Here is a 22,770-nt window from a genome sequence, read left to right on the forward strand (position 1 = left end):
GCTTGGTTTATAACACTCATGCAGCAAACCTGGATTATTATTTATACCAAGAGCATGACCTATAAATATATCCAGTCTGCTCTGACATCACTACATGGGGCACAGTGGGAGCTGGAGCATGAAGGAGTTGCTCATTTCATAAGATTTTGCGAGCGCAGTGTTGGTCTGAAGACATGGTATGATTTAGTTTTGTTATTTATAACTCTCCACAGGGGCTGGGTCTATAAGTCATATTAAACAACGGCCTCTTTTTAGAAAGCATTAAAGAATGAGTTATTATTATTATATTTTTATATATAGGTTCAATTAAGCATTAATGCCTAACCCAGCGGCCATTACCAGCTAGATAATTAACTGCGGTGGCAGTTAGGTGTCCCCAGTCAAATGCAAGGCCACTTGACAAAATATAACATGCTATATTCTCAAAGTTATTTACTACAAATTGCCATTATCAATATTTTTGTCTGAAAGTAAAACAAACATTTTACAATTCTAAAACGAATAAGAAAGAATGCAAGACTGCTCATAAATCCTTAAATGTAATGTGTGAGTGTTTTTGTTTTTCTGATTTGGTATCGTTATTACTGTAGGTGCATTTGTGCTATCTGAAAAAAATCATGTTAATGATGTTTTGGAGTAAGTATCTTTGAGTTATCTACAGGAAATGACTGGCGAGGATATTATTGCTGTAATGAACTGCAAAAATTGTTTTTGCATATAAATGATGTTTTAGGTTATATATATATATATTGGGGTTTTAAGGTTATATCTATATCTTGTATATACAATGATATTGCTGTTGAAAACCAATTTCAAGAGTATCTGTGTGATAATGATCACTCTAATCAGATTGACTGACACGATCCGTGAAGTTAATAATAAAGCTTCAAATTCATGTTTTATGCTGTCGTATAACTAAAGTTAATTCCTGGTGCCTTCCTGTCTGCCCATGGTAGCCCTACACAATATTAGGGTTTTAACAGATGCAGCTTATTTGTCCAGTCAGTTACTCCAGGATACATTGAGTAAAACCAAAACTAACTGACAGACAACTCAAGTCACAGCACACTCCTTTGATGTTGTTTCATGTACAGAAAGGTGAAAGTGGGTACACTAGATTCTGTGCAATTTTCTCAAAAGAAGACTGACGTAGAATGTGATATTCTTTGATGAGTGAGCACGATTGTTGATTTTTGTGGGTTTTTTATATAATTGTTATCATATGCCACATGATGTTCCCAAGTTAATTGAAAGTAGCAATAAGGTATTGGCGATTCATTAGCTAGCGTGCCATTGAGAGAAAAAACACATTATTATTGAAATATGAGAAGAACTAGATAATTACAGAAAAAAACAGCAATTAAAAACAAAATAATAAATTAATGAAATAACATTAATAATTACAACAAAACATGCTAATTTACTATTCTTTAATGAAATAATATATTGTTGTTATTGTAATACATTTGTTTTTATCGCTGTTCATTGTGCTGTTATTGAAATACAAGAATAACAATTATTAAATACCCACTTTCATGAGTAGAATTAATTGAAACACAACACTGGGGTGCAATAACAACAATAACAACAATAATAATAATAATAATAATAATAATAATAATAATAATAATAATAATAATAATAATAATGTGCTTATTGAATTCTTTTTATATAGGGCTGATAGTCAGATATCGTTTTCCCCAAGTATAAGATGGCCAACCTCTGTGTGTATATTATCTTTAACAGTTTGTGTTTTTAGTTCACAAAAATGGTCCTGTGTTGGAATAAGGCAGTTGTGTATTAAGATCCTATAATTTGATTAGTTCACTGGAATCTTACAGGTTATAATATTTTAATAAATGTACATTTATAAATTACATACAGTTTTAACAATTATAAAAACAACAAAAATAATATAAAATCTATTATCTGTGGTTGAAAACAATTCATTAGCAAGAGGCTCCTTGCAGACAAGATTTGTTTGTCCTGTCACCTGTCTGTTAAAATCTTTAACAAATCAATCTTTCATGGTAGACAGACGAATCAGCGCCCCTTACAGTGGACTGGTGTACAAATGATTTGGTGGATTTATAGCAGAGATAACGCCCAATTCCAATTCAAACAATGCTTTCTATTCAGTGTAAACTGGGATGCCAAGCCCATTCATATTTGCCACTCCCCTTGTCTCCAGGTGTTTCATTTCACAGCCCACTTGCTTGCTTCAGCATGTCACTGACATGTGGGAAAGTGGAGGTTTATTATTAACAATTCACTGGTTTAATTTTGATAAGAGATTAACTTGCACAATGCTAATTAGGGGGACTTATCTATTTACCAAAGCCTCTGTGTATCCAAGAGACAAAAATAACGCTAATTGAAAAACAATCAAAAAATGTGTATGTGGAGCTCAGCAGGAAATAGGAGAGATGAAGTGTTTGTTTAACTGAACACGGCAGGAGTCTACCTACTGTACCCAACCAACGGAAAGGCAAAAACACATAACACCCCAGAGAGAGAGAGAGAGAGAGAAAAAGAGAGAGAGACATGCTTACTGTTCATGAAACAATTCAGCTCTCTTCAACAGCTCTGTAATTGCAAACAGAGGATTTCCCCATAGGCTGGCAATGTAACTCCACCAACAAGTCAGGCCATTGCATTGTCTTTACCCCTATATTGTCATGGTTCTTCCTGAGTAGTTAAGTTGAGGCAGCTGAGTCCAAAAGCCAGCTATATAACCAAAGGTTTATGAGTAAATGGCACAGCAATATATACTATAAAGCTGTGATAGTAAACAGCAATCAAGAATAAAACCCCACACAGCCCTTGTGCTGATCTCACATACAATATGGGCACTACCCTCCACAAATAAGGGCATTCTCCTATAGGTGTGGCATAGTGGCGTGCGGTCAATGCTGGCCAGTGGCAGAAACAGCAAAAATCCCAGACGCAGAACTTCAGTTCAAAGCTCCTTGGTGCACTTTTATTCACAAATAAATCAAACAAAACACAGTAACAAATCAAAAGTTCAAACAAAACACTAGAAAACAAAAACCAACATCAAACTTACAGCTATCACGGTGTTGTTGTTCCACGAGACAAACATTTCTCAGTGTGCAGGTCCTCTGCCCTGTCACAGTGCAATTATATTGTAATGTACATGGAGATGACAAGTGTGTGCATTCTTTCCACCTGCGTTCCTCTCAGTTCTGGCAGTTTTGCTGACAGTTTAAATTCTCGCCCAGTGACATACTGAAAACTGACAACGGAATAACGTTTGGGAAATGCCGGGTTTGACTCGATTGCTCTGTCAAAATACACACTCATATCACTTCTTTACAGCAGATTCCCTTAGAAACCGTATAATATTCAAGACATTGTCCAGCAACAATTGAAACCAATCTGAAGCCTAATGTAGGAACATAACAGGTTAATAGGATTCGGCACATAGGTTTGGAGGCAGCTGGCCTACTCTCTATGACAACCAGAAAGATAAGGAGTATAGACATTTATTCTTTGTGTTTTAAACTTATTTTTAATTGTACTGAATCTGCAAAATTTTTATAAAACAGGTAAAAGGGAGCGAGCCTAGCTCGGTAACCATAGCGACACCGATAAGTGAGGCCCACATGCTCGACCGCGTTTGACAGGTGTTGCGGCTAATTCAATATAGTTATTGTGAACAATGAGAGATATTGTAAGTTTGGAAATCTTCAAGGGCAACCAACCAAGGGTACCCCATGATATTAAAAAAACGAGTTAAGGAGCTAATGTCCATTACCTCACTATCATATTTATACAATTAATGAGAGCTTAGTTATAAAATAAGGATGTAAGCCTTTTTCTTATCAGTGAAAAAAATGTGTGGGTAGTTTCCTAAGTCCGGTCAAAACATGACTTCATGCAATGGATTTGGAAAAGTGCTTACAGTAGAGTTTATTATTGATTAAGAGTAAACTCAAGTGGCCCCTCAAGTTCTTATCTATGGGTTGTCCGGGGTCTGTGGGAGCAGGGGATGTTTTTGGCTGGAGAGGGGCCAAGTTTATTGAACACTTTTGTAAATGGAGCAAAACCAGTCTATTGAGAAAACACTGACAGGTGTGTTTTTGATGTTGAGAAGGAGGTGTGTTTGGACCAAGGTTGGAGTGATTGGACAGAGCTGGTGTTGTATACTGAAGGCATCTCTCTATGTATATGCTTGTATCTTGGAGGGTGGTGGGAGCTTTGTGGTACTGGAGGGTGTGTTGTCAGTCTCAAGATTACCTCACCTATTTTAGAGATTGGGAAGGTAGAGAACATGGGATCATGTCTCGTTGATTTTGGAGGAGTTGCCCGGACTTTTTGGATATATTGTTTGTTTGAAGGTGGGAGCTGCCAAAGTGGACTGGATGTTTGGAGTCTTCTGACGCATGAGGCGGAGAAAGGGTTCTGTGGGGGTCGGGCGGCAAAGGGGTTCTGTGGGGGTTGGGGTGGAGAAAGGGTACTGTAGGGGTTGGGGCGGAGAAAGGGATCTGTAGGGGTTAGGGTGGGACACCATTCAGGTCCATTCTCTGAAGATCTCTGAAAATGCTGTTTGCTGTTTGGTTGTAATCAGAAGCCTCGGCCTTCGAAGACAGCTCTTGTTGTTACATTATATTCTACACTACACTTCCATATATTAGGAGGTAAGCATAATCTTGAATTTATATCTCACTTATATTGAAGCATTGCTATGGGGGTTAAGAATTATATTTTAGCCTTAGAGAGTGACATCTTGGTTGTTTTAGGATTTAGCGATGGGTGCTTAAGCATTTTGCATGTCTGGCCTAAGGGTGAAACATGTGATGACCATAATTGTATTGAAGTGTTAACGCTGTTAAATTTGTAAAGGCACTGGATCGCCCAGATTGCCTATTAGCTGGGATCCGACGTGGTCTTTAACCGCTCATTCAATTTTTAAGCATTTAATAAACCGAAGGAGTTCTAATACTTCTCTGATTCATTAAAACTTCAAACCTAAACGGGTCTGTGTGATTTTCTTGATTACTTAAAAGTTGTCTGGATATATTGAAAGCCAGTGCACAAACAATCCACTTACAGGAGTCCAAACGTCTCTGCATCCTCCTTAAATGTCTCCCCTGAGGTTAAGAGTGTGCTCAGAGCATAAAAGAAGTACATGGAATCTGACAAACTGTAACACTGCTTTCAATATCAAGCAGCGAATAAGTCATAGAAAAGGGGAGCGTGCTATCAAAAATCTAACAAGCAAAGTCAGAAGAGCAGAGAGCTCCCAAGGATATTCAACCACAACACCCCAGAATGTGGTTAAAATTGTGAGAAACTTAAATAATACAAAAAGGACATAAAGAGAACTTGACCAACTGGATCACCATCGAAGAAAGAGGAAAGGTCAACACATGTTGAACCAATAAATGAATGAACCTGCCGGCACCGGTCAAATTTACAACAAGATTTCCTATATACTGAGCGAGACTGGGTTTGTCTGACCAGGAATACAGACAAACTCTACTGCAAGCTGGCCCTATGACGCAAGTGGAACCACAGAAGACTTAATCATAGCCTGCGTTGATTCCCAACTGAAACAGATTTAACAGAATCTATATGGTGGAATGTAATATATATATATATATATATATATATATATATATATATATATATATATATATATATATATATATATATGTATTACATTCCCGCATTGTTGAAAGGCACAGATCAGGGGATGGGTATAAAAAAATATCAAAGGCCTTGAATATCCCTTGGAGCACGGTCAAGACGATTATTAAGAAGTGGAAGGTGTATGAAGGTGTGGAAGGTGGCACCACCAAGACCCTGCCTAGATCAGGCAGTCCGTCCAAACTGGATGACCGAGCAAGAAGGAGACTGAACAGAGAGGCTACCAAGAGGCCAATGGCAACTTTGCAAGAGCTACAGGCTTTTATGGACAAGACAGGTCAAAGTGTGCATGTGACAACAATATCCCAAGCACTTCCTTTAGGCACTGTATATATATATATATATATATATATATATATATATATATATATATATATATATATATATATATATATATATATATATAAAAGCAGAGAGAGAGTTATAAAGTATAACAGGTTGAGGCCATAAGTAGCTGTACTGTAGAAACCAGGGGCCAATGTAATAGCTGATGGAAATGATGGAAATAATTTCATAGTCAGACAGAGTAAAAATAATTGAAACCATCTACTTAATTGAAATTGATGCTAGAATAAATACAGCACGAAAGGACAAAACATCTTCGTAAAGCATGTGATAGGACCAACAACAGAAAAGGCACAACATACCAAAGATCCTCCTTTGTGGTGCAAGGGATTCATATTCACATTCACTGGAGCCCATGTTTTCAGTGTAAAGACAAAGATATTGTACATTTTCAGATGAATGGTTCAAAATGATTACAATCATTATAACAAGAACTAGAAAGAAGCTATTCAGACCAATACTGGGAGTGCTCCTTCCTCTAACCAAGCTGTTTCTTGGGGGGTTTTATCCATTTAAACATTCTGTATTCCTCTCAGAGCCTTTCCCTTCAAAATAGGTCATTTCGAAAGTTACATTTACGAAACACTGATTTCAGGCATGTTTCACTGTACCCTTTATAATTCTCCCTTTATACCCTATAATTCTCAAAATCATGTACATTGGAGGGAATTTACAGCATTGAATACTTTTCCACAAGTTCAGATATTCTGAATACCAGTTTTCATTCTTTTGAGTTCAGTTATGATGTTGCAACAACCTGAATGGAAATATGACAATGGCATCAGTATAAAACAGGAAATTGCATTTTGTGCGATACAGTGCTGTGAGTTCAGCACTGTACAATCTCTGTATTCCGGATCTTCTTTGCAATCAGCAACAGGGCTGCCCTTCTCAGGACAGATTGTGAGTCATACTTGATATAACCTTGCATTGGTTAATCTTTCTCAATCTGCAGAAACAGGTGTTGGCATTAACATGCACAGGCTGTGGTCGACCTTGCAGCTATTTGCTTCTGGGGGATGTCAGAAAGGGGATCAACAAGTACAAAATAAATAATAAATGTTGTTTTTGATTTAGCTCTTCACTGCTGGAGGACACCAAAAAAAGCCAAAATGGCATTGCTCAACCCCTATAAGTTTACTGTGGTATACCAAAGTAGAAGTGTATACCAGTGTAGCAGGCAATAGTAAAGACAAAGGAAAAGTATGATAAAGCATTCAACACATAAATCATTCACACAGAAAAAATAAGACAATATGTGTGTGAAATGTGGTCAGGGTAAATTGGTAATTGGTAATTTTTAATTGAATTAGTTGAACCTGGGACTCGAGGAGAGTATGTGCCTGTGCACTCATCCCTCGGCACTCGGATAAGTATATCAGTGGGTGAGTTTTGCAAACTCCTGCCTAAAGGACCTGCTTAAAGGACCAGTACCTTTTGATTTGTATTTTTGTTTAATTTGGGTAAATAAAATGGCGCGCCCCAGCGCTTAACCGAATTTCACTGGGGCTATGGTTCCTGTATTTGCTATTCCTGTTGTGTGCTTTGTATGCCAGGCTGTACCATTAACACTGTACCATTTATCTTAAAACTGTTTCCACTTACACATAATTGACTTAACTTTGTTCAGCAATGTTTTTAATCCTGGTTTGCATACACAGATAATATTTTAAGGACAATGTGCACTATACCATAAATAAAACACTAAACTATCAAATTGAGAGGCTTGGCATGGACATCCCACAAGCTTGTTAGGCTGTACCATGTAGAATTCTGTTTTTAAATGAGGGGAAACAGAATCCCCTGACTCCTTTCACACTCCATTAGTATTACTGTGGAGAATGGACAGCTGCCAGTAGTAAAGGCTGCACATCAACAGTAATTCAAATAATCTGCATAAAACGGACTGTTTGATATCAAATATTGTGACACGCTTAGGGGTGAGTAGTGTCAAAACTAAAATAAATGAATAAATAAAAAAACAATGGGGGCGGGAGGACTAGACTCTTAATGAAACGAGACAGTGCTACAAAGCAATTCAGCACAATTCGGAACAAATGTCTGTAACTTCAGGGTGGGTTTATGGGCCTTGTTATGGGTGTGTTGGTGGAGCTTCACTAATGGGAAATTGTGGGTTTAAATCAACATCTATAATTATCCTTTCCTCAAAGTCTGATAATTAATAATCATTCATCGATTTTCTTCTTAGTTTTTCAGTGTGAACACATTAAATGCATTCTGAGTTTCACTTCAATGTTTTTATTTAAACACAATCATATTTTATCAGTGTAGTTAATCCAGACCATTTCCTTTTATCGGTGGCCTCTCTGTCTTGGCTTTCTCCACACTTTGTACAAATAAACACAATGTTCTGTGTGTTATATTCCCGAACTGCATGTAACTGCAAACAGTTGTTATAAAAACATATATAATAGTACATTGGGACACTGAGCCAGTTAGTAATCAAGATTTAAAAAAAGATCAGCAAAGCCTTGTATTTCCCATCTGCTTCTTAAAGGACCAAACAGGTTTAAAATAAAATGTTACTCATTTATCAAAATCTTACAAATTTTCTAAATACAGTGGCTGCTTAGAAATCCCTAATTGCCACCAGGTAGCTTGTACTGTACTTCCACATTCACTTCATGTGCATCTGGTAGCTTTGAACTCTGCTGCCTGACACGCTCAATGCAGAGAGCTATAGAAAAAATGAGTACATCTTTGGAGCACACGCAATAATGGTACAAACACAACAACAAGACAATAATGATAATAATAATAATAATAATAATAATAATAATAATAATAATAATAATAATAATAATAATAATAATAATAATAATAATGGCATTTGAAGTTATATTCCCCTTATTAAAACAGAAGAAAAAATACATTTCAACTACTGTATATATATATAGATGTATGTGTGTGTGTATATATATACATATATATATATGTGTGTGTGTGTGTGTGTGTGTGTGTGTGTGTGTGTGTGTGTGTGTGTGTGTATATTCTTTGCAAAAAACTTTGTTAATGCATCAGCTAGGGTTATAGTAAACGACAAAGTAGGGAAATGCGATGTTAGGGTTTTTAACCCTAACTCTGCATTTCCTCCCACCCACTTACAAGCAGTGGAAGGGGCAAGGCAACACAAGCAACCACAGACAGCCATCATCAGTTGAACAACATACAACTCTGCACATAACACAAGAGACATCCATCATCATGGTCCACTAGGTGTATGACCTCTGAGTGCTCCCTAGAAACCTACCGGGAGGCTGCCGAGGTTGTTGGGGAAGGTGCACGGCATAAGGATTAATATTTACAGAACGCATGTGCTATCTGCCAACATAGTCCTAAAACACTGGAGAATATAGAACATACAGGTATTACAGCACAACGTATACAGCCCAGCTGTGACGGTGAGGCCATCCCTCCCATTAAACTGTCACTGAAAAACTCATAACAGTGTACCTCACACACTTCCATTTTTGCACATGACAATATCATTGTGATGCACATGAAACATGTGGATGCCACACTAGACATTAGTCATGGCAGTGGAATTCATAGAGGCACAGTGTGATGCTGGTGCCACTATTATGCATCTGTCTCCTACTAGACCTGCCTAAGCAGTGCCCAGATATACACGATACCCAACACACCTCACACACCTAGTGGACCATGATGATGGATGCCTCTTACGTTATCTGCAGAGTCGTATGTGCTTTTTGTGGACTGTTCTGGAACACTTCAGGCTCAGAACACATCACTCTCAATACAATAAAAAAGCAGACTTGTATTTGTAGTGGCAGATGATGTTTTTTTTTTCATCTCAACACAATGGTCAAAAGGTAATTAATAATCAAAATCATAAACAAACTGAAAACCATTTATAGCATAAAATATAAGAGTTTAGAAAATAAAATTAACTAATGAAAGCATAACATTATTGAAAGGACACAATTTAATTTCAATGCTACCTACTATACAAAACTGAGAGACAAACAACTTGAGTGATTAAGAGACCTTGAAGTGTAATATTGTGCCAAAGTCCTGCATGTGATGTGTCAAGCGATCAACTGGACAGTAAATGAGAGCTAAACCACTTAGCTATAGTTATAAACCACTTAACTGTCACAGTCTTACCTCAGAGAACCTCTGCACATCCTGGGTCAGAGTCCCCACCCTGCTCCACTCAAATTTCTTGAGGAACTTGATGACTGCTGGGTTGACTGCATTGTCCGACGGTACGGTCCGGAAGAAGTTTGGATATTTTTTTTTGTCAGCGAGAACTGGTGTGGTTGCAGCAAAGGAAAGCTGAAAGACAGCAGAAGATAGCTGAAATTAGTTTACAGAAAAGAAAAAAAAGAGAGGAGCTTGTAATGTGCTTAGTACAGGAATCGCCATTTGCAAAACCACTCCCCAGCTGTGACCTCAAGTATTTCATGTGTATTTATCACATTAGTAAATAATCTACATTATTGTCATAACCTGCTTGACAAAGAGCATCCCATAAATCTGTATATTACTTAGTGCATACACTGTAAAGGGAGGTAGCCCAGTCTCAGTTACATTATCTGTAGTCTACTGTATATAGCAATGATTTTCTTCATATGCGTTGTTAATTCCTGGTAGAAACAAAAACAATCACCTGGAACAGCCCACCAGTGCCCCAGTTTTACACTACATATCTGACAAGCACTCGAGCGTTTTCTCATCCTGCTACAGGGGACACCTTTGGGTTCACTGAGCAAGCACTTTGGAGAATGCAGAGCGAGGTACCCTAAGTGCCATAACACCCCCTTTTTTTATTCAGGGAGGTGTGGTCTAAATACCAGAAATAGGAAGCTGATATTACCCAGTCAGGGCGCAGGACACTTACAATAAATTCTTATAAAAGAGATAAGAAAACATAAGGAACAGTTAGGTCAATGGAACAAAAAGATTTGTATATATGAACAGTATTAGTGTACTTGTGGTAAACACATTTATTGAAATGTGAAATTATTTCTATAGTAAAGCCATCCACAGTGCTAATCTACTTTTGAAAGGAGTTACTGTAGGCTGCCAACAGCAATGAGTTTGTGTAATATGTATTGCACAATGCACATGATACAAAAGAAACATCAATACATGTTATAAATCGTGGGTGTCAGAACACATCAGGTTTCATAATGCTGCATTGCACTGTTTGAATTGTCAACAGTTTCTAGTGTAGAGCAGCTGGGATTCTAAAACGGACTGCTTTCATATTCTTCTTGCATGTGATAGCAGAGTAAGCACAGTGTGATACAGGGCTTTTTACCCCATTCAGACTCCTCACTGACATCTTACTATCCCCAGACAGATAGCCGTCGTCAAATCTTGAAATATGTAAAAATACTGAATTACACAGAGAAACCCTCCCACAAATGCAGTGGTATTCCAAATATTATCAATCTATATAGTCCCCCTCTTACTGTATGTGTTGGGAGCAACAGTTAAGAGAAAGTTATATTTGTGCTCTGCGTTATTGTGAGAATGCAAGTGGCATTATGGATCAAATGGGAACTATGACCATTTTGTTTTATAACCTGTGTTGCGATATACAGGGACCTCTTACAACAAGGGAGCACTGTACTGTACAACTCAATGGTCTAATTCATCAACAGAGGGCATCTATAGTAGTTTAAAATGGCTATTCCTATTATAGATAATGTATTGATGATCTAACTGAAGTAATTGATCTTACCAAAGGCCAATATACAGCACAGGTAGGGAACCAAATTAGTGAAAGGCTGTAAAAGTGATTTTCACCATAATAGTTGTATGATCTAATTTCAAAAGTCTTATGGGCTACAGCAACAAATCGCACTGCCAGACTGATACATTTACTGTACATTGTCAGATAGACCATCTTTGGGGGTGTGTTCATTACTTTAAACTATTGTAAGATGTTCATTTCATGGTGTACTGACAGCTCACAACACACAGCTATAAGCTCAGATACAGATTGAATGTACTTTATATTGCAAACATGGACATCCCTGCCTTCTATAATGTCTATTAACACATATGGAAAATTGAAAGGGTAAGATTGTACTGTTCAGGTAATTGATGATATTTCAGGTCATGTACAATAGTCAGAGTTCTTCTTTTGAAAGTAAAACATTTTGAGCTCAGATTAGGGAGCACTGAGAATTCTTTGCGATCACATTAAATGCATTGCAATTTGCAAAATACAACCTTTTGGAATTTCAATTTAACAGACTCAGCTCCTTTTTAGGGATGAACATTAAATGAATGCATATCTGATTCAGATTAGTACCTGTATTTATATATGGGGTGAGGGTGCCTCCTAAGTGGACCAAAAAGAAAATATTTAAATGGTATTTTGGACTTTCAGTTTGTGAAGGCACACAGTTCCTTTATCATTACTTTCTAACTCTGTTCCTGGTCACAAATTAATGTTGTCTTGTCTAAATCCCTAGTGGACTGTAATTCTATACAGCACACAACTGCACTCATTGTGGCACAATCAGCACTTGCTGTTCAGATAAGCTTTGGGACTTGAAAAGCTAAAAGGAAGGATTAGCACCATCATTTTAGTTTTGGAGAATTTCTAACTAATAACAGAAATTCCATTATCTTTCCAGTGTAGAAACATACTTTCAGTTCCCTGAAGCTCTTTATGGATTGATAATGTTTTTTTTTTTCACGTTCCATTGCTCCAATATTTATATATTTTCTAGTGGTAAACACATACCTATGGATGCCTGGCTAGCTATATCCCTGGCATATAAAATCCTCTCCACATTCTGTTGCATGAGAAGAATTTAGTTTTAATTTAAAGATTTCATTTTGTGGCATTCTGGTGGACCAAATGATGCCCCCCCCCCTCCACCTTCACACCCCTCCTACACCTCCACCCCCTCCTCCACCTCCACCTCCACCCCTCTCCTCCACCCCCCTCCTACACCTCCACTGCCCTCCACCTCCATCCTCCACCTCCACCCCTCTCCTCAACCTCCACCCCATCCACCTCCACCCCATCCACCTCCACCCTCTCCTCCACCTCCACCCCATCCACCTCCACCCTCTCCTCCACCTCCACCCCATCCACCTCCACCCCTCTCCTCCACCTCCACCCCCATCCACCTCCACCCCCTTCCTACACCTCCACTGCCCTCCACCTCCATCCTCCACCTCCACCCCTCTCCTCAACCTCCACCCCATCCACCTCCACCCTCTCCTCCACCTCCACCCCATCCACCTCCACCCCCTTCCTACACCTCCACCCCCATCCACCTCCATCCTCCACCTCCACCCCTCTCCTCCACCTCCACCCCCATCCACCTACACCCCCCTCCTACACCTCCACCGCCCTCCACCTCCATCCTCCACCTCCACCCCTCTCCTCAACCTCCACCCCATCCACCTCCACCCTCTCCTCCACCTCCACCCCATCCACCTACACCCCCCTCCTACACCTCCACCGCCCTCCACCTCCATCCTCCACCTCCACCCCTCTCCTCAACCTCCACCCCATCCACCTCCACCCCCTCCTCCACCTCCACCCCCATCCACCTCCACCCCTCTCCTCCACCTCCACCCCCATCCACCTCCACCCCCTTCCTACACCTCCACTGCCCTCCACCTCCATCCTCCACCTCCACCCCTCTCCTCAACCTCCACCCCATCCACCTCCACCCTCTCCTCCACTTCCACCCCATCCACCTCCACCCCCTCCTCCACCTCCACCCCCATCCACCTCCACCCCCTCCTCCACCTCCACCCCTCTCCTCCACCTCCACCCCCATCCACCTCCACCCCCCTCCTCCACCTCCACCCCATCCACCTCAACCCCTCTCCTCCACCTCCACCCCCATCAACCTCCACCCCCATCCACCTCCACCCCCTCCTCCACCTCCACCCCCATCCACCTCCACCCCCTCCTCCACCTCCACCACCCTCCACCTCCACCCCCTCCTCCACCTCCACCCCATCCACCTCCAACCCCCTCCTCCACCTCCACCCCATCCACCTCCACCCCCTCCGCCACCTCCACCCCATCCACCTCCACCCCCCTCCTCCACCTCCACCCCCTCCTCCACCTCCACCACCATCCACCTCCACCCCCTCCTCCACCTCCACCCCCCTCCTCCACCTCCACCCCATCCACCTCCACCCCCTCCGCCACCTCCACCCCATCCACCTCCACCCCCTCCTCCACCTCCACCCCCCTCCTCCACCTCCACCCCATCCACCTCCACCCCCTCCGCCACCTCCACCCCATCCACCTCCACCCCCTCCTCCACCTCCACCCCATCCACCTCCACCCCCTCCTCCACCTCCACCCCCTCCTCCACCTCCACCCCTCTCCTCCACCTCCACCCCATCCACCTCCACCCCCTCCGCCACCTCCACCCCCATCCACCTCCACCCCCTCCTCCACCTCCACCCCCATCCACCTCCACCCCCTCCTCCACCTCCACCCCCTCCGCCACCTCCACCCCATCCACCTCCACCCCCTCCTCCACCTCCACCCCATCCACCTCCACCCCCTCCTCCACCTCCACCCCATCCACCTCCACCCCCTCCTCCACCTCCACCTCCACCCCCTCCTCCACCTCCACCCCTCTCCTCCACCTCCACCCCCTCCTCCACCTCCACCCCTCTCCTCCACCTCCACCCCATCCACCTCCACCCCTCTCCTCCACCTCCACCCTCTCCTCCACCTCCACCCCCTCCTCCACCTCCACCCCTCTCCTCCACCTCCACCCCCATCCACCTCCACCCCTCTCCTCCACCTCCACCCCCATCCACCTCCACCCCATCCACCTCCACCCCCTCCTCCACCTCCAATTATTGTAAAATCACAAATAAAAACGTAATGAAGAAGCAGAGCAAGCTTCAGCCTCCCCTCGTAATTATGAGTTTCAATTACAATATGCAGCTCCCATTAAATAACAGCACAGCAAGAGATATCCTTTAGTAAATTCATTTTATAAACCTTGTTTGTAATGAAGGAAATGCTTTGATAATATGATTTGATGTAAGAGAAGATTAAATTATTCTGACTTTTCATTCCAGTCTTTACCTTAATAACAATAACAACTTCTGGAATGATGTATTTTGGTATCTGCAGCAACACAGACAACATCCACATAGCATATATTTGCAAAAATGTATATGATGGTTCACGTCCCATCCCTTATAAAAAAAAATATATACACTTTTAACTTGCAACCGTGCTTAACCGAGACATTGAATATAATGGGACTGTTTATTATACAAGGTTGAAGTTGCCTTCTTATTCGCCTGTTTGTTATTCGCTTGTTTCTTATTCGCCGTTTCTTATTCAGACTTCGATCTGCTCCAAACTGAATGATTGGCTTTGTATGTAAGGGGTTAAATCACATTGGGCTGAACATTTCTCTGTGGATATTTATAGAGGGACAGCTCCTAAACAATATTCATTTGTTTTTTGCTCAGTCCAACACTGATTTCAGGGTCAAAACAGCTGGCACACATGGCACACATTTCCTGTAGTATTCATTAGTTTTCTAGTGGGAGGTTGTTTGCATTTCTATTGAGACTCCTAAGGAAATACCAGATGGGTACCTATGTACAGTGAGATCCATGGGGCTGGAGCTAACTATAATATAATCAGTACAGTGTTATTGGATCTACAGTATGGGGGAGTAGGGGATTGGAAAACCGGAACGGTCATATAAGCATCTGTTCAATCACTTCCAACAGCATGAAGTTACATAAAAAAAAGGTTAACAATTAGGGGTCTAATCAATTGGGCCGCCATGCAAAAGTTATGAAAACACTATCTCTGCACAGCCCTTTCTAACCCAGTCTTTAATGGCAAGGCGGTTCTGTAGTGGAAGAGCAGCTACATGGGTATGAACCAGTGGTACTGTGATAACATTTTCATATTTTGACATAACAATGGTATAAACCAGATATCCATTGATAATCCATTGCAGTGCCAGAATACCTTATCAATGCCACTACAGTGCTGTTCTACAGCATCAGTGCTGGTCATTATGAGTTTTAAACCCATTGTGCTGCCATTGCTGGTAATGCTGTTATCTGCTGTTGATTCTACTAGTGTTCTACTTCATAGTATATGGTATTTGGCTCTTTAGTACCTTTATGTAGAGGTTTCATAAATCACTGTGATATGGCAGCTAATTACAACATCTTCCCAAAGGTATTTCTCTCTTTTGCTGTGAAAAGCTTGACTTTGGTTTTGGTTAAGCTATCAGTCGTTCTGCATATCAGCCTGAAGCTTAGAAGAACAAGGCAGGTAACTTAAAAGATTATTGCATTAGATTTACAACCCGATAGGCTGACATGCACTGTAAGAGGTCTGCTGGGATATTATGGGGTTGTTTTGGGCTATCTGGAAATAACTCTCACTGTTCAGTTGATATAATTAGCTGTCTCAGACTCTCACATTCTCACCAGAAAAACAAATAAACAAAACCCTGTTAAGAATCACACAACTAAAACAGCAGCACTTCATATTGAATTTTGATGGTTATCAAGTTATGATGAATATATACTTGTACTGTAGCTCAATTTTTGTGCATATTCTATTATTTCATCTTTTTACCACACACATTCTGCAGTGATAAACTGTATTAATGTATGTTTGGTGGAATTGAAGAAACAAATGAATTTGAAACAATAATGCTTCAAATGAACTGGGAGTAGTTGTTCTTATTCACGCTTTAGTTTTCTGTGGATAGAGATCATTTCTTTCTGTACCAAAACTGCTGAGAAGAGGCTTATTTAGACAAACTGAAACAAAAAAGATGATATCTAAAGTAAATATTAGATTAATCAATATTATTTAGGGTCTTAACTCACTTTAATATGCATTATTCATTATAAATGATTATTATTAATAGTGGTACTCATCGTATTAGTATTAGCAGTAGTAGTAAAAAAAAAATATATATATAGTAGTAGTATGATTATGTTATTAAAGAAATATTCCTGGATTATTATAAAACAAAGCCTGAGAGGCAGTCTTAAATTTCAATATTAAAATAAAACAGAATAATTTGCTGGTTTCTCGCTCCACTGCCTTGGCATTCTGTGGGGTCCTCTTATACGTACAGTTTGCAACTGACTTAAAATGTGCTCCTTTACCACAGGGCCCCACAGCAAGTCAGAATGTATTGCTATGTGGGATATGAAACATCTCCTCATATAATTGCATACATATACCCTGTATAAATAGGGAAAGTAAATAAAACCCCTCTACCGGGACACACCACCAGCTGCAAGATGTTTTTCTGCTGCTGCTGTTGTTTCCAGCAGCTTCGTTTATTACTTTGCACTGGAGGGAATCTGACCTTGGAGGAGGCCTGTATAGAAAAGCTGTTCACAAGTACTGGAGCCATCACTGAACAGTACAGCAGTGTATTCTTTTATTGTTTAGCATGGTGACATACGGGCTGCTCTGTGTGCTTGCCAAGCATAAAGGTAGTTCAGGACTTGAACCAAGCTACTTGGCTAAAAACATCTGAGCAAGAACATTGTTTCAATATGGCTTCAGGCCGAGGAGTTTACGTTTGGTTGCCTTTGACGGGAAACTACATTGTTCTCCTGTTAGTTTAATGGCATGCTATCCTATTTACCAGCTTTTCCCCTTATAAAGAGCCTCAATACAATCAGTTATAAATGAGATGTCTCGAGTTCATCTTTGCATGAGTTCCCATTACTGATTTTTGTTATTGCATGGGATTGGTTTCATTTAACACAAACAGTGCAACAGTGGGAACAGTGCATGACCTCAGAGCACGGAAGTGTGCTAACATTACACTTCTCAATCTACATGTATTGTTGTTGGTCAGCCACACGGAAGAGATGACCCTGAAGCTTGTACAGGTTTCATATAGTATGGTAATACTCAACAATATGTGGCAGTATTCGTTTCAGATTAGTCATGAGAATATGATCCAGTCAAACAAATCTAAATGTAGATATTTTCATAATCCTAATGACATGAGGGGCCATTGGAACCATCAAATGCAGATTATTTTAAAATGCTTTGCATACAAGTCATTTACTAACTATTGGAGTACAGATTTCAAGTAAATGATGTGCAATATATGCATTTACTGTAGCACAGAGACTTTTGTGAAAGGTAGTGTTGAAGGGGTTTTAAAATGTCCTCAGATCTTACTCAAGGCGTTTCCATAACACTGGACATATGAATTATCCATCTGAAATGGAAGATATTAGAACTGCTGGAATGCTGGTCGTATAAAAGAGACTTTTGCAACTCAATTCAGTACATTTCTATTAAAGATGATAAGGGTGAAAGGTAAAATAATATAATTTAATTCTGAATGTGTGTTGTACTTATCACATAGACTCCAGCCATAGAAATATATATTCTGCTATTCCCAGTCTCATACTGTGTTACAGATCAAAATAAATCTTCACTGAGACACATGAAAGAATGACTCATTGTGGTTTAACTGGGATTTAATTTTGACATTTATTCTTTCAAAGTCAAGCCCCTTGGTTTTAGTAATGCAGTCCCATTAGGACAGTACTACTGAAAATGCATGATTCCTCTTTATTTGACCTCTTCCTTTAATCCTATCACATTTTCTGTTCCAATTCCAACATATTAATTGTTACATTCATAAGCATTAACATGATAGCAAACCTACTAACCCATGCAATGAAACACCTGCGATAACACTAAATATGGGAAGCCAGAATGGTACTGGTTTGACATGATATGACCATTCGTCAATGATAACTCCCTTTAATTTCTACAAAATGTATTACTGCAATGTATTTCCAGTACTGGCACACTGATCTTTATTTGTACTGTCTCTGGATTTCTTTACAAGGCTTTGTTGTGACTTTATTGCCAACTAGTGCTTTAGTTCAATGGTTTACAATACAAAATGTCTCTCATAATACTTCCCAAGCCAGTTATTATACTATTGTAGCCAGCTAAGAGGAGGTGGAACAAGAGACATCTTCATTCATAACTCTACTGCACTGTTGGAACATTTTATTTAGATATAAATGAATTTTTGGTCTGGTTAAATTCCTAATTAGACAGTAAGTTGATAAAGATCTTTCTGGTCACTTTTGTCCTTTAGGACAAGGCTCCAAGACAATCTGAAATAGGTGTTCTCCTTTGATGTCCAGTTCTAACAAGAAAGGCAGTTGCCATTTAGGGTAGACCATTGTTTTTGTGTTAGAGGTACCAACACATTGTTAAACATATTTACAGACTAGATATAAAACAGGTTTTCTTAGGAGGGTTATAAAAACTAGCTACTTCAAAGAGAAACTGGATTGAACCAGATGCTTGGAAGCTAGGGTTAGGATAATGGACAATTAATCAAGTGGTAAGAGATTTGTGTCTTTGTCTGATTGGTTTAAAGAAAAATCATGATGTCACTGAAAGACTGCATTTAAACTGAGAATACTGAAATGTTTGTATTTCTCTGATCCGTGCTTGGTGAGAGGATACCTGCAAACTGTTGTCACCATGTAACCTTTAAAATGTTTGGTTGTAACTTTGCAACTCAGAACTTTTATCTTCAATAAACTACACTTATTTGGACTCGAAAACAAGAAGCCTGCAACTTCTCTTTCGCATCTTCTTTTATTGCTTATCATAACATGCACCTATAATAATAATAATAATAAATAATAATAGTAATAATAATAATAATATCTTTATTTTTATAGAGAGCCTTTCATAGTGGACCACCATCACAAGGTGCTTTACAGAGGTAGGCTGTGAACTGTGCACACAGGGGTTAAGTGACTTGCTCAGGGTCACACAGTGAGTCAGTCAGATGGGATATGAACTGGATTTGAACCGATGACTGTCAGTGGCAGAGGTGGGATTTGCACCATTGACCTTCTAGTTACATGCCCTGGACTTTAACCACTGGACCACACTGCCTTCTATAGCAAAGCGCGCCCCTTGCAGTTCCTATCTGCTACTGCTGTTAACAAAGCACATTAGAACGAGAAATCTTCATTTAATATTCAAGGGAGGCATTTGGCAACACAGTTTGATATCTCAGCACACTCTGCTGGAGTGGAGCATCACAATGTAGCTCCCTTCAGTGCAAACAGTTATTGGTACTGACTTATTATCATGGTGTAAAGCTGAGAGAAAGAAAAATCATTACGACCCATGCCTTGCATTCACACCGGCTCAAAAACATAAACACGCTTTGTGAGAGGGGGGAATCACTAGACACTGGAGACAGAATGTTTATTTGAATCACCACTGGGGTGCACCATTTTATTTATTCCAGCGGAGGGCGCTCTTAGGCCGCTGCCCAAATAACGACAACAGTAAGTGGGCAGAGCTCACAGGTTACCAGCAATGGTAGGAGCTGACATAGTCTGCATTGCACTCACAGGTGCTGCACATTCCATAAACAAAAGGCAAAAGCAAAAAGGAAAATAAAACACAGTAACAAAACTACAAATAAAAGGTGCTGCTCCTTGTAGCAGCCTCCGCTCTCTGGTACGGCTCGGGTTTCAGAGATACTTTGCTGGTCCCTCACTGACACTCACAGGGTTGCCCAGACTTTTCCCCAGCTAAACTAATAACATCCCACTAGGGGTACGTAGAAACAAAACATTTATTCTGCGCAGCGGCTGTCTTGTTCCGCCGGGATTGCTTGCCCCTCTCTCTTTCTCCAGACACTGACGTTCTGTTATTATCTGTAATCCCATTTTTTCAAACAAAGCTCCCGCTGTTGTTTCTTCTAGAAAGGGCAAGACCGAGGGAACAGCAAAGTATCAGTTTTATTGGTTGAGCAACCCGCCAAGACCCGCCTCCCAACCACTCAGAGAGAGAGAGAGAGACGACACACCCTCACCCAACCTCCCTGTGTCATTGCTATGATTGACAGGCAGATTCCACAGGGCTCCCGACCTCCTCCTGCAGAATCATGCATGCATCAGATAGCCAGCACAGACATCGTCCTGTCACACGCTTTTATTTATTTAATCATTTATCAGCATTATCTTCATACCAAGGAAGTCATACTTTGTTGTTCTTCTGTTAAGGTGAAACTCAAGTACAGTATTCAAAACACAGCATTAGTAAAAATTATATTTAAATTTTGTGTTTCAAAATACAATACATTGTATTCAACATCATTAATATAGCATAGCGCAATTCAAGGGCCGTGTAGCTGGGGATCTCTAATTCCCTATTTAAGCCCTGATCACCTGTACTCCCGCTGTCTAGTGTTTTCATTGTGTAGCAAACGTTCATACGCTGACATTCATGCTACAGCTTAAACGTCTTCGCTAATATCTAAACATCGTTGCCTCGCTCCTTTCACTGCAGGTCACTTCTCTGCACAGCGCTGCCAAGATATTATCAATTATTTTCCTACCTGCTCCAGTGATTCTTTTTATCATTCAGCTTCTCTATTTGGCTGCAGGAGCTCCAGCATTAGTCTTTCCTGCTACATACAGTCTCCAGCAACAGCGCTGTTCAAAGTGCAGCTCCATTACTCAACTTTCTCAGCGTCTTCATTAGAAAGACTGGCCCTCTGCTAAACTTTCAAAGCTCCACCGACAAAACATCGACATTCCCTTGTCAGTGATTGCCTTGCCTTAGCTCTATTTAAATCTACCACAAAGCTTTGTCTGCTGAATCTCTCTTTACTTCTTGCCTACAATCAGGCACCCCCCTCCTACTCCCACTCAGCACCCGCTCCCACAGAGCCAGCACAATTTACCGTTCCATCAGAAGATCCTGTCCTGGATCTCCATCACGTACATTCAACGTTTTAAAGACCTATTCAGCCCATTACAACCTCTATTCAACCAGTGGTGGTCTGTGACTTTGACGGGTCTCATAACATACTCCAATGACACTGCTGTACTGCAACTTTTCCACCGGCGCCTCACAGACTATTATTCCCACCGTAACGGCCTCTTCGAGTGTCTATGGGGAGTGGTAAGTTGCCATGGTGACCAGGCAGCTTCATCAGACAATGCGAGCCTGTGCCTCAGTACTGCAATCTTCTGGCTCCTGCTGCTTTGCTTTTGCAACGTGAGAGCGAATTCAACTCACCGAATTGTGACATCTAAATACTGTAAGCTCGTCTTGTAGACCTACGTTAACTTATTTATATACATGACTAACTGTTCTAAAACATGTCTCGAAATATTTATTGAAAACTAAAAAGATTAAGCAAATGTTTTTATACATAGACAAGTACTTTAATCACAATAACCAATTATTTTCTACCCTGCTTCACTGAAGCCAATAGTTTCAATTCCAATCGCAACCACTAGACAGCAGCATAACACCACAAGTTCTACATAATTTAAGCTGGTTTGCTATCGCTGCGAATCTCGCACACTCCAACCTTTCCATCGATTCCTGCAGCTTGTCGTCACTCTGAGGGATTTTCAGTCCCCTCTTGCCTCAACCTTTTGTCTACCTATATTAACTGCATTCTTCATCTCTGCCCAAAGGCAGCCCCATCTCCGGCACCATCTAAAACCACCTTAACTCTCAAAGACCAATATCCACCGCATTCAGCAAATCTCTGCTCACTACAGCAGGCCACTGCACACTACTGACAGCATTCCATCGTTTACTTCCTCAGATCTCTGCCTGTTCAGCAGATCCCGCCCTCTACTGTTAATCACTCCTCACTACAGCAAATCTCGGCTCCCTCTTCAGATCTGCTCACTATTGCAATCACTACAGTATTTACTGTT

General features: G+C 40.6%; 1 protein-coding gene across 1 annotated transcript in view; it reads right to left on the reverse strand.

Moving 5' to 3' along the window:
- LOC117435443 (gamma-aminobutyric acid type B receptor subunit 2-like) overlaps positions 1-22,770 on the reverse strand; it is a 295,459-nt gene that overhangs the window by 138,571 nt on the left and 134,118 nt on the right. Inside the window, exon 3 of the mRNA XM_034058593.3 lies at positions 10,168-10,338. Within this exon, the coding sequence (XP_033914484.1) occupies positions 10,168-10,338 (171 nt within the window). The remainder of the gene's footprint in view (positions 1-10,167; positions 10,339-22,770) is intronic.

Source organism: Acipenser ruthenus, chromosome 3 (assembly GCF_902713425.1).
Source record: "Acipenser ruthenus chromosome 3, fAciRut3.2 maternal haplotype, whole genome shotgun sequence".
NCBI lineage: Eukaryota > Metazoa > Chordata > Actinopteri > Acipenseriformes > Acipenseridae > Acipenser > Acipenser ruthenus.